The 13089-nt window shown below is 41.2% G+C and overlaps 1 protein-coding gene and 1 long non-coding RNA gene across 2 annotated transcripts; one reads left to right on the plus strand and one right to left on the minus strand.

The window, feature by feature from the left end:
* Positions 1-3298: 3298 nt before the first annotated feature.
* LOC139167321 (uncharacterized) lies at positions 3299-12838 on the minus strand. Its single transcript, XR_011559105.1, has 3 exons — positions 12738-12838; positions 4870-5052; positions 3299-3416 (listed from the first exon to the last, which is right to left on the minus strand). It is a non-coding gene; the product is annotated as an uncharacterized lncRNA (long non-coding RNA).
* LOC139166636 (uncharacterized) lies at positions 7377-10677 on the plus strand. Its single transcript, XM_070750454.1, has 2 exons — positions 7377-7527; positions 9211-10677. The coding sequence occupies exons 1-2, from the start codon at positions 7479-7481 to the stop codon at positions 10362-10364; spliced, it is 1203 nt and encodes a 400-aa protein (XP_070606555.1). The 5' UTR covers positions 7377-7478; the 3' UTR covers positions 10365-10677.
* Positions 12839-13089: the final 251 nt, after the last annotated feature.

The following is a 13089-nucleotide window of genomic DNA, read 5'->3' on the forward strand; positions in this document are numbered from 1 at the left end:
AAAAGAGTAACCAGTGGTCTCATAAAAGGCACTGTGGGAGGAGTTACAATACATGGACGTGAAAAACGGGACTGCCATGCTTTACGCTGAAGGATAGAGGATTTCTCGGGAGGGACTAGATCATGGGATGGTTGGAACAGGATATTCGTGAGTAATTATGAATAACGAGTCACGTCCCCAGACGTACCATGCATGGAACAACCCAGAATATGAGGCAGACAGGAGGGTATGCTGTTTAAACCAATATGTCTTAGTAATCATTAATATAGAATACTAGTTAGAAATGAAACTGAGTCCTCATTTAATAACTGTTGGGATCCCTTTTATAGATGGCTAAAAAAAAGAGAGAATAATACGCTGCAATAATGAAATGATCTGTATAAATTTGACCAGACACAAATCCAGTATATATTTCCTTTTTTCTTTTTTTAATAGTAATAAGAGATATTAGATATATAATTATGGAATGTTTATTTTTATTTTCAAAATCTCTATACTTTGATTAATTCAACGCTTGCATTTACCTATCTACACGACCAATCCGATCCAAGGTAATGAGCTAATATATTAGAAATTACAGTAGTTCATGTTTTCAACACAGCTTCACCGTACACTCGCCCACCCCTTTATCTTCTTTCTCTCTTTTCTTTCCTTTGTCTTCTTACTTTCCCTTCCTCCTTCCTCTCCTATCTATTCTCTATCTTTTTCTATCCCCCTTCTTATAAGTCTATATGTTTATCAACATACTTTTATATTTAGATTATATAAGATTCAACTGTTATCTGTTTTGATTATTCCTTTTATGTTTTGTATATTTGTAAATAATTTTTTTTAAAATTAATATAGAATACTGGCTTATATGCATTGGGCAAATCGTCAATGTGGATTATACATACTAACATATCGTACTAATCATTATTATATCATACTGGCGGCATACAAATCCAATAAATAAAAAATAAATAAATAAATAAAATAAACATTATTATTAATGGCACAGACCTACAGAGGATAAACTTGTTAATTTATCTTTCTGTTAGTTTATTTTTTATTTTCTGGGTTAAGGTCTGCAATTTTTTGTTAGGGTATTAAATGATGGTTTTCATTTTACATTATTAGATGTCATTTCAATCTACATGAGAAGCAAAATGCACATTGATCTCCACTGTTTGTCTAATGGAATTGCTGAACATATTCCATTGCATTCAATTCAGGTTTCCTCACTATTTGCACAAAATTTCACAATCAGAGCAGGAGGCAACCAGGAATTGGCATAAACTAGCATAAGGGGGGCATTTGCATGGGTATGCCTGGTGCACCTATTGTGGCCCTATTTGGACAGAGAATCACTTCTCACAGTCACTCATTCCTGTATCACCTCGAGATTCGACTACTGCAATGCTCTCTATATGAGACTGCAAATTGTGCAAAATGCAGCTGCGTGAGCTATTGTGGGGCTTCCAAGATCTGCCCACATTTCAGCATCACTCCATGAGCTGCATTGGTTGCCAATTGGTCTCCGGGCACAATTCAAAGTGCTGGTTATGACCTACAAAGCTCTACATGGCTTAGGACCAGATTACCTATGGGACTGTCTTCTGCCTCATCCATCCCAGCGGCCGGTTAGGTCCCACAGAGTCGGCCTTCTCCAGGTTCCATCAGCCAGACAATGTCATCTGGCAGGACCAGGGAAAGAGCCTCTTTGGTGGCCCCAGTTCTTTGGAACGTACTCCTTCTGGAGATACGTACCTCCTCCTTCCTCCTGGTCTTTCGCAAAGCTCTGAAGACCTATCTCTACTGGCAGGCATGGGGGCCGTGAGAGATGAGATTGACTCCGGCCGATGCTGTGAGTGATTGGATTGGATGAATGTGGACGACTGTGTCGGGATAGATTGGGGTTTTTTTTAAAGAAATTTTGTTAGTTTTGTAGTATTTTTTAAAATTAGATTTCTACACATTGTATTGTATTTACAGTGTTCCCTCGATTTTCATGGGGGATGCATTCCGAGACCGCCTGCGAAAATCGAATTTCCGCGAAGTAGAGATGCGGAAGTAAATACACTATTTTTGGCTATGAACAGTATCCCAAGCCTTCCCTTAACACTTTAAACCCCTAAACTACAATTTCCCATTCCATTAGCAACCATTTAGATTGTTACTCACCATGTTTATTTATTAAAGTTTATTTTAAAAAATGTTTTTTAAAGGCAGACGAAAGTTTGGCAATGACATATGACGTCATCGGGCGGGAAAAACCGTGGTATAGGGGAAAAAACCGCAAAGTATTTTTTAATTAATATTTTTGAAAAACCGTGGTATAGACTTTCCGCGAAGTTCGAACCCGCAAAAATCGAGGGAACACTGTATTATGTTGCATGCTGCCCTGAGTTGGTTGAGAAGAGCTAAACAAACAAATAAATAGAGATGCTTCAATACTGACCTCAGTACAATGGCAGCTTGGACAGGAACATTGGCAAAGTTTGACTTCTGGAGTAGATTCAGAAGACTCAGAACTGATGGGCTATTCTGAAGCTGTATATATTTATTACCACTGTTGCGCAGGCCCTTTTTTTAAAGGGGTATGGAGTCCCAGGAGAATTGATATAGCCACTTGGTAAGAATAGTTCATACCAGGAAGGAGCTCCTTCAGAATGATCAAGCTTTGTGAATTTCATGCGGTAGGATGAGCCTTTCATATCTTTCAATACCCTTACTCCAATTTTGGCAATAATTTATGAGAACCAAGAAATTTTGGCAAGTAACACATAGAGGTTTTTACGGCAATATGAAGAGCTTCAGTGAACCGAATTGCATTGCTTCTTTGTCTTGGCAAATACAACCAAGTACTTCCTGCCTTGCAAGTCTCTTAAGCAAAGCAAGAGAGGCTGCTCAAATTGAACCTACCAGCTTTTAATGTCCAAGGTACAATATAATGTCAACAGAAGGATTGTTTGCCAAAAGTTCTGGGAGAATTGTCAATGTGGTGACTAAACATACCAGCATAATCCTAATCAGATAAGCAGAAATTTCAGTGTAAATTTATTTACATTGTTTATCTCTGCAAATATCATCATAAGTGGTAGATAATCAGATGGAACTTGAAACATTTATTGAAAACTAGTTTAATGGATTGATTAAAGATTCTATTTTCCTCTATTTCTGTAAGATTGGTTTATAGCAGGCAACAGTATTTTGGCTACCATGTGGGTAATATCTGAATATTACAGCTAGTGACATAATAGTAGGATGCATAGTACCCTGTGTGCAAGAAATACAAAAATAATATATAGGAGGTAAATATAATGTAAATATAACGTCAACAGAAGGATTATTTGAAATACTGTAAGTATAGTCAAAAGTTCTGGGAGAATTCTTCAGTTAATCAATGCAGAGATGACATCTATCTTAGCATAATCCTAAGGAGACACAATAGAAGTTTCAATGTAAATTTGGGAAGATATTATGTTTACTCCTGCAAATATCAACATTTGGCATAGGTGATAGATAATAGGTGGATCTTGAAACATTTATTGAAAACTAGTTTAATTGTTTTATTAAAGATTCTATTTTCCTCTATTTCTCTAAGATTGGCTTAAAGTTGATAAAAGTATTTGGGATAGTATGCATATAACTATTATTCTTTAGATCAACCAGGTGTTATTTCTCTGGTGTTCATTTTGTCTTTGAATGGTGATAATAATTGAAAGCAGAAAAACAAAATAATGATTAAATGCTTTCTGTATAGGAGACCCAGGTTCAAAGAACAAGTGCTGCTGTATATAATGCAAGGCAAATAAATAGATATTTAGTCATTAAGAGGCCATTCCTTTATAGCAATAATAATCTTAATAATTCATTTTTGCCTAATACCTGAAAAAATTATTGACACTGAAAGGAGACATAACTGTTCCATTGTAGATAGATCTGATTCATGTTAAAAGAGATTACTTCAGCAGTGGTTTGGTAACAGACAATATTATCCAAAGGATTATTTATTTATTTATTTATTTATTTATTTATTTATTTATTTATTTATTTATTTATTTATTTATTCATTCATTCATTCATTCATTCATTCATTCATTCATTCATTCAATCATTCCTTCATTCATTCATTCTTTCTTTCATTCATTCATTCATTCATTCATTCATTCATTCATTCATTCATTCATTCATTTGATTTTTATGCTGCCCTTCTCCTTAGGCTCAGGGCGGCTTACAACATGTTAGCAATAGCACTTTTTAACAGAGCATGTTCACACACATACACGCAGGATACCCTCCTGGGCCAGGACCATGGGACAGCAATGGCAACTCTTCCTGCTGCTGCCGCCACTGTGCACCCAGGTGAATAGCCAGCTGCGCTGCTGGAGAGCCAGAGCTCTTCCCACCATTCAGCGGTAACAGTAGCTGTCCCTCCTTTCCTGAGGGGACACGAAGAGGACCGTGGCTGGTGCTGAGCTGCTGCAAAGGATGCAGAATCACAAAAAAGGGCACTAGGGCAATTTCCCTCTCTTACCCTACAGCCCTTTTTGTGATTCCATGTTCTTTGTGGGTAGCTCAGCCCCAGCAAAAAGTGCACTGCTTGCAATCAACAAATCACAACTCATAGGATACCTGAATTGCAAAAGTGCTGTTCCCTATTAAAGCGTTAATATAAATGCAATTTCTGTCTCCTGCTTCACGTATCCCAGCAGCTAGTTAGGTCCTACAGAGTCCCGTCCAGGTCCCGCCAGCAAGCAATGCTGACTGGCCAGCTCTAGGGGAAGAGCCTTCTCTGTGGCTGCCCCAGCTCTCTGGAACCAACTCCCTCCAGAGATCCACATCACCCCCACCCTCCTGGCCTGTCGCAAGATCCTAAAAACTTACCTTTGCCAGCAGTCCTGGGGCCACTGAGCTTTAATATCTTGCTCCGGTCTATGATATGATTGCATGATTGTAGTTAGAATGAATGGGAATGCCTGATTTTTATATCTTTGGGGTTTTAATATTAGTTCTAAGTTTTGGTTTCTCTTGCTATATTTTGTCTGCAAAGAAGGGCGGCATCGAAATCTAAAGCAACAAACAAACTTGTTAGACCTCTTGGAGGGTTCACTGTTGAGGAACAAGGTGAGTGATACCATGGAAAAAAATTAAGAATGGCTACCTCTATATCAGCTGATATTATGCTTACATCATGCCTTCAGAAATGAACCTCTCTGCTGCTTCAAGCAACTGCTTGAGTTCTTTCAAACCCAGCTTGCAACAGACCTAATTTTCCTTCCAATTGTACTTATATTTCATTCTTGGAACTGTTGTGATTTATTTTAGCATAAAGTCTTGAAAACAAAATTACATATTACATAAGGAACTATAAATCAGATTTGGCTAACTTAAACAGAGCATGTGATTGTCAGAGAACCATTTCCTCTCCCCTGTTTTAAACGCCATAATCTAGAATTAAATCTGAAAGACAGGACTAAAGCAGAAGAAAACTAAAAGTTAAAAAAAAATAATGAATGTAACTGAAATTGAAGTAAAACTTTCTCTGGAAGACCCTAGATTTTCATTTTTTAAAAAAGCCCTCTGTTTTTTTCCAGAGAGCTACTTCACAGGTTTCTGGGTGGGTAGGTAGAGAAAATATCTGAAATTTTTACAGTTATCGTCTTGATTATTTTTGTACTTCTTCAATTAAGAGGTTAATTTCCCTAGATTCAAAAGTTTATATGAAAGGGCTTTAAGCAACCCCTCCCCCCAACCCCACAATTCTATTTTCATTAATTTGCCCATATCTAATAATAAATAAACATGAAAATATCTGGCAGCATAGTTTGGATGCTGTTGTCTGCCAAAATGAAGGAGACAGTAAAAATGTGCAGTATTTTACAACTACAGTGGTGCCTCTACGTGACCAGGTTCTTAAATAGAAAAGTTCTTAGGTAGAAGCAATTTTTCCCATAGGAATCGATGTAAAAGGAAATAATGCGTGAAACCCATTAGGAAAGAAATAAAAGCTCGGAATTTGGGTGGGAGGAGGAGGAGGAGGAAGAAGAAGAGGAGGAGGAAGAAGAGGAGGAGGACAGTGCCGAGGGAAGAAGGTGAGGTGAGGGAAATTAAAAAAATCCAAAACTTTAAGGCTTAAAAAAGAAAAGAGGAACTCTGAGGTGGCGAGGAGGAGCATGCACCTCCCATACACCCGATGCGAGGCAGCCTCCCATACACTGTGCCAGAGAGAGAAACCCAGGCGGGTGAGAGGGGGGAACCTCCTGCTCCTTTGATCGAAAGGCGGCTGCTATTGCTACCTGTTGCTTCTTCTTTCCCATGCTGAAGGGCTCCTCCTCTCACTCGCTCACTCACTTTGTAGCTGGTGCCTTTCCTTCACTGTGGTGACTCCTCAGTTTGGCTGAAGATGAGTTGATCTGGCCGGGGTAAAACACCCCCTTTTGCCTTTCTGCATCCAGATGCTTCAGAAGACAACCTCGCGCCGGGTGTATGGGAGGCAGCGCGAGGGAGTCCCCACAGCAAAGTGGTTTATTCCCTCTCTGAGCGCCCAGAGAAAGGAAAACGCTGTGTTTGCTCTGGGCTGCCAAAGCCTCTTTAAGTGCCACTGAAAGGCTCCTCTGGCAGCCCAGAAAAGCCCAAGATGGCCGGGATTAAAGGGGGAGTGACAGGAAACTAGCTGGGCCTTTGTGCTGCTCTCAAATTTCCTGGGAAATTTCCCCGGGCTCGGGTTCTTAAGTAGAAAATGGTTCTTAAGTAGAGGCAATTTTTTTTTGAATACCCGGTTCTTATCTAGAAAAGTTCTTAAGTAGAGGCATTCTTAGGCAGAGGTACCACTGTATTAGCAATACTTGAATCTTTTCCCAAGGTCTATTATTTGCATTTCTGATTTAGTCATTGCTGAATTTTGGTTCATTGTTAAAATGCCACCTCTTTCTAGCTGTTATTTTTCTCACGCTCAAGTGTTTGCCTATGACTAAGCCAGTGGACATTTGCCCTTGCCTGGAAAAGAAGAAGCTATATCATGTTCTTAGACCCCCATGCTAATTGGCAAATCATCCAGCAGGTCCATCTGGGGCAGTACAACCTCATCCAAAGCCAAAGGTGGTAAACCCATAGATACAAAGGAGTCTCCCACCCATAGCCACTCCATTTTATCAGGATTTGTTTGAACTTGTTGTCAAGACTTCCACAGACTCCCAAGCATCCTAAAAGGGCATTCACTGCATCACTTACTTTGATATTTACTTTTCTTGTTTATTATTAAACAAGAAAATCCCTGATATTATGAAGTCATTCAGCGTGTGTATTTACATGCATCTCTCTTTGTATGCTTTTTGTTGGAAGATTACATCATCTATTGTTCATAAAAATATCTTTTGTGGCGGATAGCATGAGAAATTACTTTGGGTGGAAACATGGCAATACAGCATCACATTTTATAACAGGAGCAGTATCAGGACACTCTCACAGTGAGACAGATACTGAAGAGTCCAATTATGGAACCATGGAAGTATTTTTGGAAATTTGTCCTCTGCATTTTGCTGGGTAAGTCAAGACTTTCTTAAGCTTAAAAAACCTGTCTCACAAAGTTTAATATGTAATTTGAAGTAGGCAGTTTAGTAGCTTTAGAAGCTATTTTAGTCTTCTTTACGATAGCAACTGTGACCAGAATTTCCATTGCCAGGAGATGCAATTGTTAATTGGTGGCAATCCCAGAAATCCCTGTTGCCACTGTTGACTGAGGGTCATCTATCACTAGCCGAAGATCCACCCAAGTCAAGCCATTTCCTCTCAGTCCTGAGCAGTGATGGGACCCACCTGGTACAGATGGGATCGGCAATCCATTAGCAATTTTCTAATGGGTTCCGGAGGCTGGTCCAGCCGTGCGCACCCCCATGTGTGTGTGTGCCTTCGTGTGAAATTTTGCTTCTGCACGTGCCCGTGCGCCGGCCTCAGTATCCCATACCGGTAAGGAAAAGTAAGTGGAGCCCTTTGCTGGTCCTGAGCCTTGACTCTTCCAAGGCAAAAGACTCCAACTTCCTCTAATTGCGTGCTCTGGGGCTGCTTACCATGCTGCAACTCAGTAGCTATGATATGCCATGGCTGTGCAAGAATCCCCTAAGTTACAGTATAGCATGAAGCCACAGCTCCTCCATCCTCACCCAGTCCCGTGGCATGAAACCACAATAGCCGTAGGAAGCTGCAGCTATCACAACTCAACCCAGCAGCATGGCAGGGCATGGAGACCTAGCTACCTTGACTGCCTTGCACTCCAAGGTGTTTGCCACTCTCCACTCCACTGTCCTAGCCAGTGCTTTGCTCCCACAATAAGGCAGATGCTGGCCATGCAAGTTCTTCTTCCTGAAATCTCATGAGGAAACTGCCCTGTGTGACCTCAGGAAGAGAAGACCTCTTGCAGCCAGCATCTGCCTGGATCTGGCAGCAGGAGCAAGAAGATGGCAAAGGTCAACTGAGACAGTGGCGTGCAGGGCAGTAGAATGCAAGTGCTCAGAAGGGCAGAGATGTAAGGACATAGGCAGGCGGAGGGAGTTGAAGTGACCCTGTGATCCCTGTGATTGTGTGGATTTTGATCATATAGCAGTCACAACTTCAGGGACCAGGCCTAAGTACCATTCATTCATCCACAATCACTTTGAAAAGTTGCTGAATGAACAGTCATAATTTGAGGACTATGTCTAATATGCAAGACTGGAGGACATCAGATTTCATAGAAAGAGATTTGGTATCGTCGACATACTAATAGCAACTAATTCCATACCTCCTAGTGATCCTTCCCAACTATTCCACATAGGTACTGAATGGAGCCCTGGGGGATACAATATAATGACTTATTTTGTGAGAAATAAAAATCTCCAAGTGATGCCATTTGAAGCAGTTTCTCCTGTTCCCAAATCTCTCAGAGAATCAGAAGAACAATATGCTTCTTATATCAAAGAAAAGTCCAAAAGCAGGGAAACAACTTTGACTAAGATCCTTTTAAAAAAGGAACAGAAACTCCTTGCTTAATCCAAAACAAATGAAAAATGTAGAGAAGAAAAAACATTCTCTTCAGATGATAATAGAGAATGTAAGATTGACATCAAATGATAAATAAAAATTAATAAAAGAAAATAGGCTAGATGAATTCACTGGATAAAAGTGTTAGCACATAATTAATCAATGTAATCATTTAATTAAATATAAGAATTAAAAACTGATATTTCACAGTTTCAGAGCACGCAGGAAGTCGAGTGATCTTCACCAGCCCTGAAGCACCTGGAGGCACACAGGACCTGACTGATTCTTCTTACCCGGATTCTGAGTCAAGCGACTCCATGGAACCTGAAACAAGGCTTCCAAGTGGGGGGGTATCACCCATGGCTGCCATGAAGCTGGTTTCTGAAGTGAGAACATCTGCAGCTATACTGGCTGATTCCTATGAAATGCTCTCAGGTCAGCTCCACTCCCTACCTGTCGAGAGCAGCACCCCCAATGCAGAAGGTCCCAGCGAAGAGACCACCGTCTTCGACACTACCAATGTCCCAGATGACATAAGTGGAACAACAGACAACCTGAGCTTTGCTGAGGCCAATAGTGCCCCTCCTGGGGCTCCATCCAATGCTCCAAACCCACTGTCCAGCCAGGACTACACACATTCCATCCGCAAGCACGGCATCCACACAAGAAAAAGCTCATCTGGCTTCAGACCCCCTGGTACATCCATGGTCAAAAAAGGATCCATCAGTGCCTACCTTCTCAGTCCCCAAGGTCCCACAGGGCAGAGGTCACAGCCAGCAGCCAGGAAGCTGGTTTCTGAAGTGAGCACATCTGCAGCTATACTGGCTGACTCCTCTGAAATGCTTTCAGGTCAGCTCCACACGCTACCTCCCAATGCAGAAGGTCCCAGCCAAGAGACCACCTTCTTCCAGGCTACCAATGCCCCAGATGACATAAGTGGAACAACAGACATCCTGAGTTTGGAAAGGACGGAGCAAATGTTAAACATGGATACCACAGAGCTAGTAAGCACATCTGCAGCTATAGTGGCTGACTCCTATGAAATGCTCTCAGGTCAGCAACACTCGCTACCTCTCGAGAACAGTACTCCCAATGCAGAAGGTCCCAGCGAAGAGACCACCTTCTTCCAGGCTACCAATGCCCCAGATGACATAAGCGGAACAACAGACATCCTCAGTTTGGAAAGCACGGAGCAAATGTCAAACATGGATACCACAGAGCTAGTAAGCAAGTCTGCAGCTATTCTGGCTGACACCTATGAAATGCTCTCAGGTCAGCAACACTCGCTACCTCTCGAGAACAGTACTCCCAATGCAGAAAATTCCAATCAAGAAACCACCTTCTTCCAGGATACCAGTGAATAGGAGGAATGGGGCACAGAAAAGAAACCACCTCGGTATGCCTGGTTCTTAAGAGCATTTATCCACATTTCCATGGTAATGTAACTGATATGAATTATTTCTTGAGGATATTTAACAGTAGAAGGAAAATGAAGTAACTTGAGGTGTGCTAATTATGAATATCTATTCTTACACCATCTATTACCTGTGCATATATATGATTACATCATTTTCTCCTTTCTGAAATGTTTAAAATAATAGTGCATCCTTTTGTCTCTAGGAATCCATCCCTTTATTCCTCCAGTGTGTGCTATTAAATAAATAATTACTGCAGCAAGTCTTGATCATTGGTTTTTGGGTCCTGAATTTGATTCCATAGAAACTGATGGGATTTACAATTTTTGAGTTGAGACCAGTGACAACAGCTGGGGGGGTCATTATAGAGAAAATGTGAGACTGATCCCACCCTCTTCCTCTTACCACTGCCACATAAGTGGGCACCATTGAGGTGTGTGTGTAAGGCAACAGTTTGTGTCTAAAAATTTAATTTGGTCAGGGAGTTTCATTGAATGCATGTGGCTCTTTCCATCCCTATCCTCATCCATCTTTATTGATCCATTTTTATTGACCCCCTCAGAGAGGGTCCGCAACTTGGGCGTCCTCCTCGATCCACAGCTCACATTAGAGAAACATCTTTCAGCTGTGGCGAGGGGGGCGTTTGCCCAGGTTCGCCTGGTGCACCAGTTACGGCCCTATCTGCACCGGGACTCACTGCTCACAGTCACTCATGCCCTCATCACCTCGAGGTTCGACTACTGTAATGCTCTCTACATGGGGCTACCTTTGAAAAGTGTTTGAAAACTTCAGATCGTGCAGAATGCAGCTGCGAGAGCAATCATGGGCTTCCCCAGGTATGCCCATGTTACACCCACACTCCGCAGTCTTCATTGATTGCCGATCAATTTCCGGTCACAATTCAAAGTGTTGTTTATGACCTATAAAGCCCTTCATGGCATCGGACCAGAATATCTCCGGGACCACCTTCTGCCGCAAATCCCAGCGACCGGTTAGGTCCCACAGAGTTGGCCTTCTCCGGGTCCCGTCGGCTAAACAATGTCATTTGTTAAGGGACCCAGAACAGCCTTCTCTGTGGTGGCCCCGACCCTCTGGAACCAGCTCCCCCCGGAGATCAGAACTGCCCCCACTCTCCTTGCCTTTCATAAAGTTCATAAGACCCATCTCTGCCGTCAGGCATGGGGGAACTGAGACATCTCCCCTGGGCCTATACAGTTTATACATGGTATGTTTGTGTGTATACTTGCTTTTAATAATGGGGTTTTTAGTGTTTTTTAAATTATTAGATTTGTTCTTACATTGTCTTTGTTATTGTTGTGAGCCGCCCCGAGTCTACGGAGAAGGGCGGCATACAAATCTAATAAATAATAATAATAATAATAATAATAATAATAATAATAATAATCTTTGTCCCTCTGCAAGTTCAACTGAGCAATAAGCAGAAGAGTCTAGAAAGCAAGGGAGAACTTGGCTCTGGAGGAATGAATGTGATCTTTCTGTGTCAAAGGACGCTGATCCTTTTTTTCCCCTATTGTCTTATTGAATGAAGTTGTCTAAAGTGATATCAGGCATGGAATAAATTATGTAATGGTATCCAGGCAGACTGTGATAGGTGAATTAATGTTTCCCAAATAAAGAAGTAAATCTGCAGTGGCCCAAAGCTAGACATGGGCTGGTGTCCTCCTTTGTGTCTCCGTAGGCTGAAAAAATGAGGGAGTGTATGAAAGTGTAAGGGATCGTAAACAGTTGTCTCTCCCCCATTCTGGAGAAAAATAGGTCAATATAGGTAGTTCTCAACTTACAACCACATTTGAGCCCCAAAATTTCTGTTGTTAAGTGAGATATTTGTTAAGTTAGTTTTGCCCCATTGAATGACATTTCTTGCCATAGTTGTTAAGTGAATCACTGCAGTTGATGAGTTAGTAACACAGTTATTAAATGAAAATGGGTTTCTCCATTGATTTTGCTTGTCAACATGACCTTGTGACACAGCAACAGGCATAAATATGAGCCAGTTGCCAAGCATCTGAATTTTGATCACACGAGAATGGGACTGCTACAAAGGTTGTAAGGGTGAACAATGGTCCTAAGTCATTTTTTTCAATGTTGTTATAACATTTAACAGTCACTAAATGAACTATTGTAAGTCGAGGACTACCAGTGCATGAATCCAAGGATCACAATAACCAACACAGGAAAGGATAATAAAAAGGAGGCCAGCCAGAAGATCCCTCCAACTCTGGGCAAGGACAGAGATCTTGCAGTTAAGTGATCCCTCAGTCTAATGTTCTGCTACATTAAATCCAAAATTCAGCTACTTACCATGAGTACATATGTTGCAGGGACCCCAATCACTGGGGTTCATCACGCCTGGACCCCCACAGGGTCGAAAGTCTTGAGGAACATGTTTTCACCCACCCATGAGAAGAGCCTAATGAAATTCAGAGATTAAAACTCGGCATAGACACATAACTTCCTACCTATGTTGATTTTAAAATGTTAATTTGTTTGTTAATTTGGCTTGTTGTGAGCCGCCTTGAATCTGAGGAAAAGGGCGGCTCAGAAGTCAAACAAACAAACAAACAAACAAACAAACAAACAAACAAACAAATATCCCACATCATGATAACCATGCCAACAACCAAAATTTATAGACAATCAAATGTGACAGAAA

This window comes from Erythrolamprus reginae, chromosome 4 (genome assembly GCF_031021105.1).
Source record: "Erythrolamprus reginae isolate rEryReg1 chromosome 4, rEryReg1.hap1, whole genome shotgun sequence".
NCBI classification, from domain to species: Eukaryota; Metazoa; Chordata; class Lepidosauria; order Squamata; family Dipsadidae; genus Erythrolamprus; species Erythrolamprus reginae.

Excerpts from the sequence above, each read along its gene's own strand:
- LOC139166636 (XM_070750454.1), top strand. The coding sequence starts at position 7,479 with ATGGAACCATGGAAGTATTTTTGGAAATTTGTCCTCTGCATTTTGCTG. Across the intron at positions 7,528-9,210 it reads TGTCCTCTGCATTTTGCTGG|TTTCAGAGCACGCAGGAAGT; the intron begins GTAAGTCAAGAC and ends GATATTTCACAG.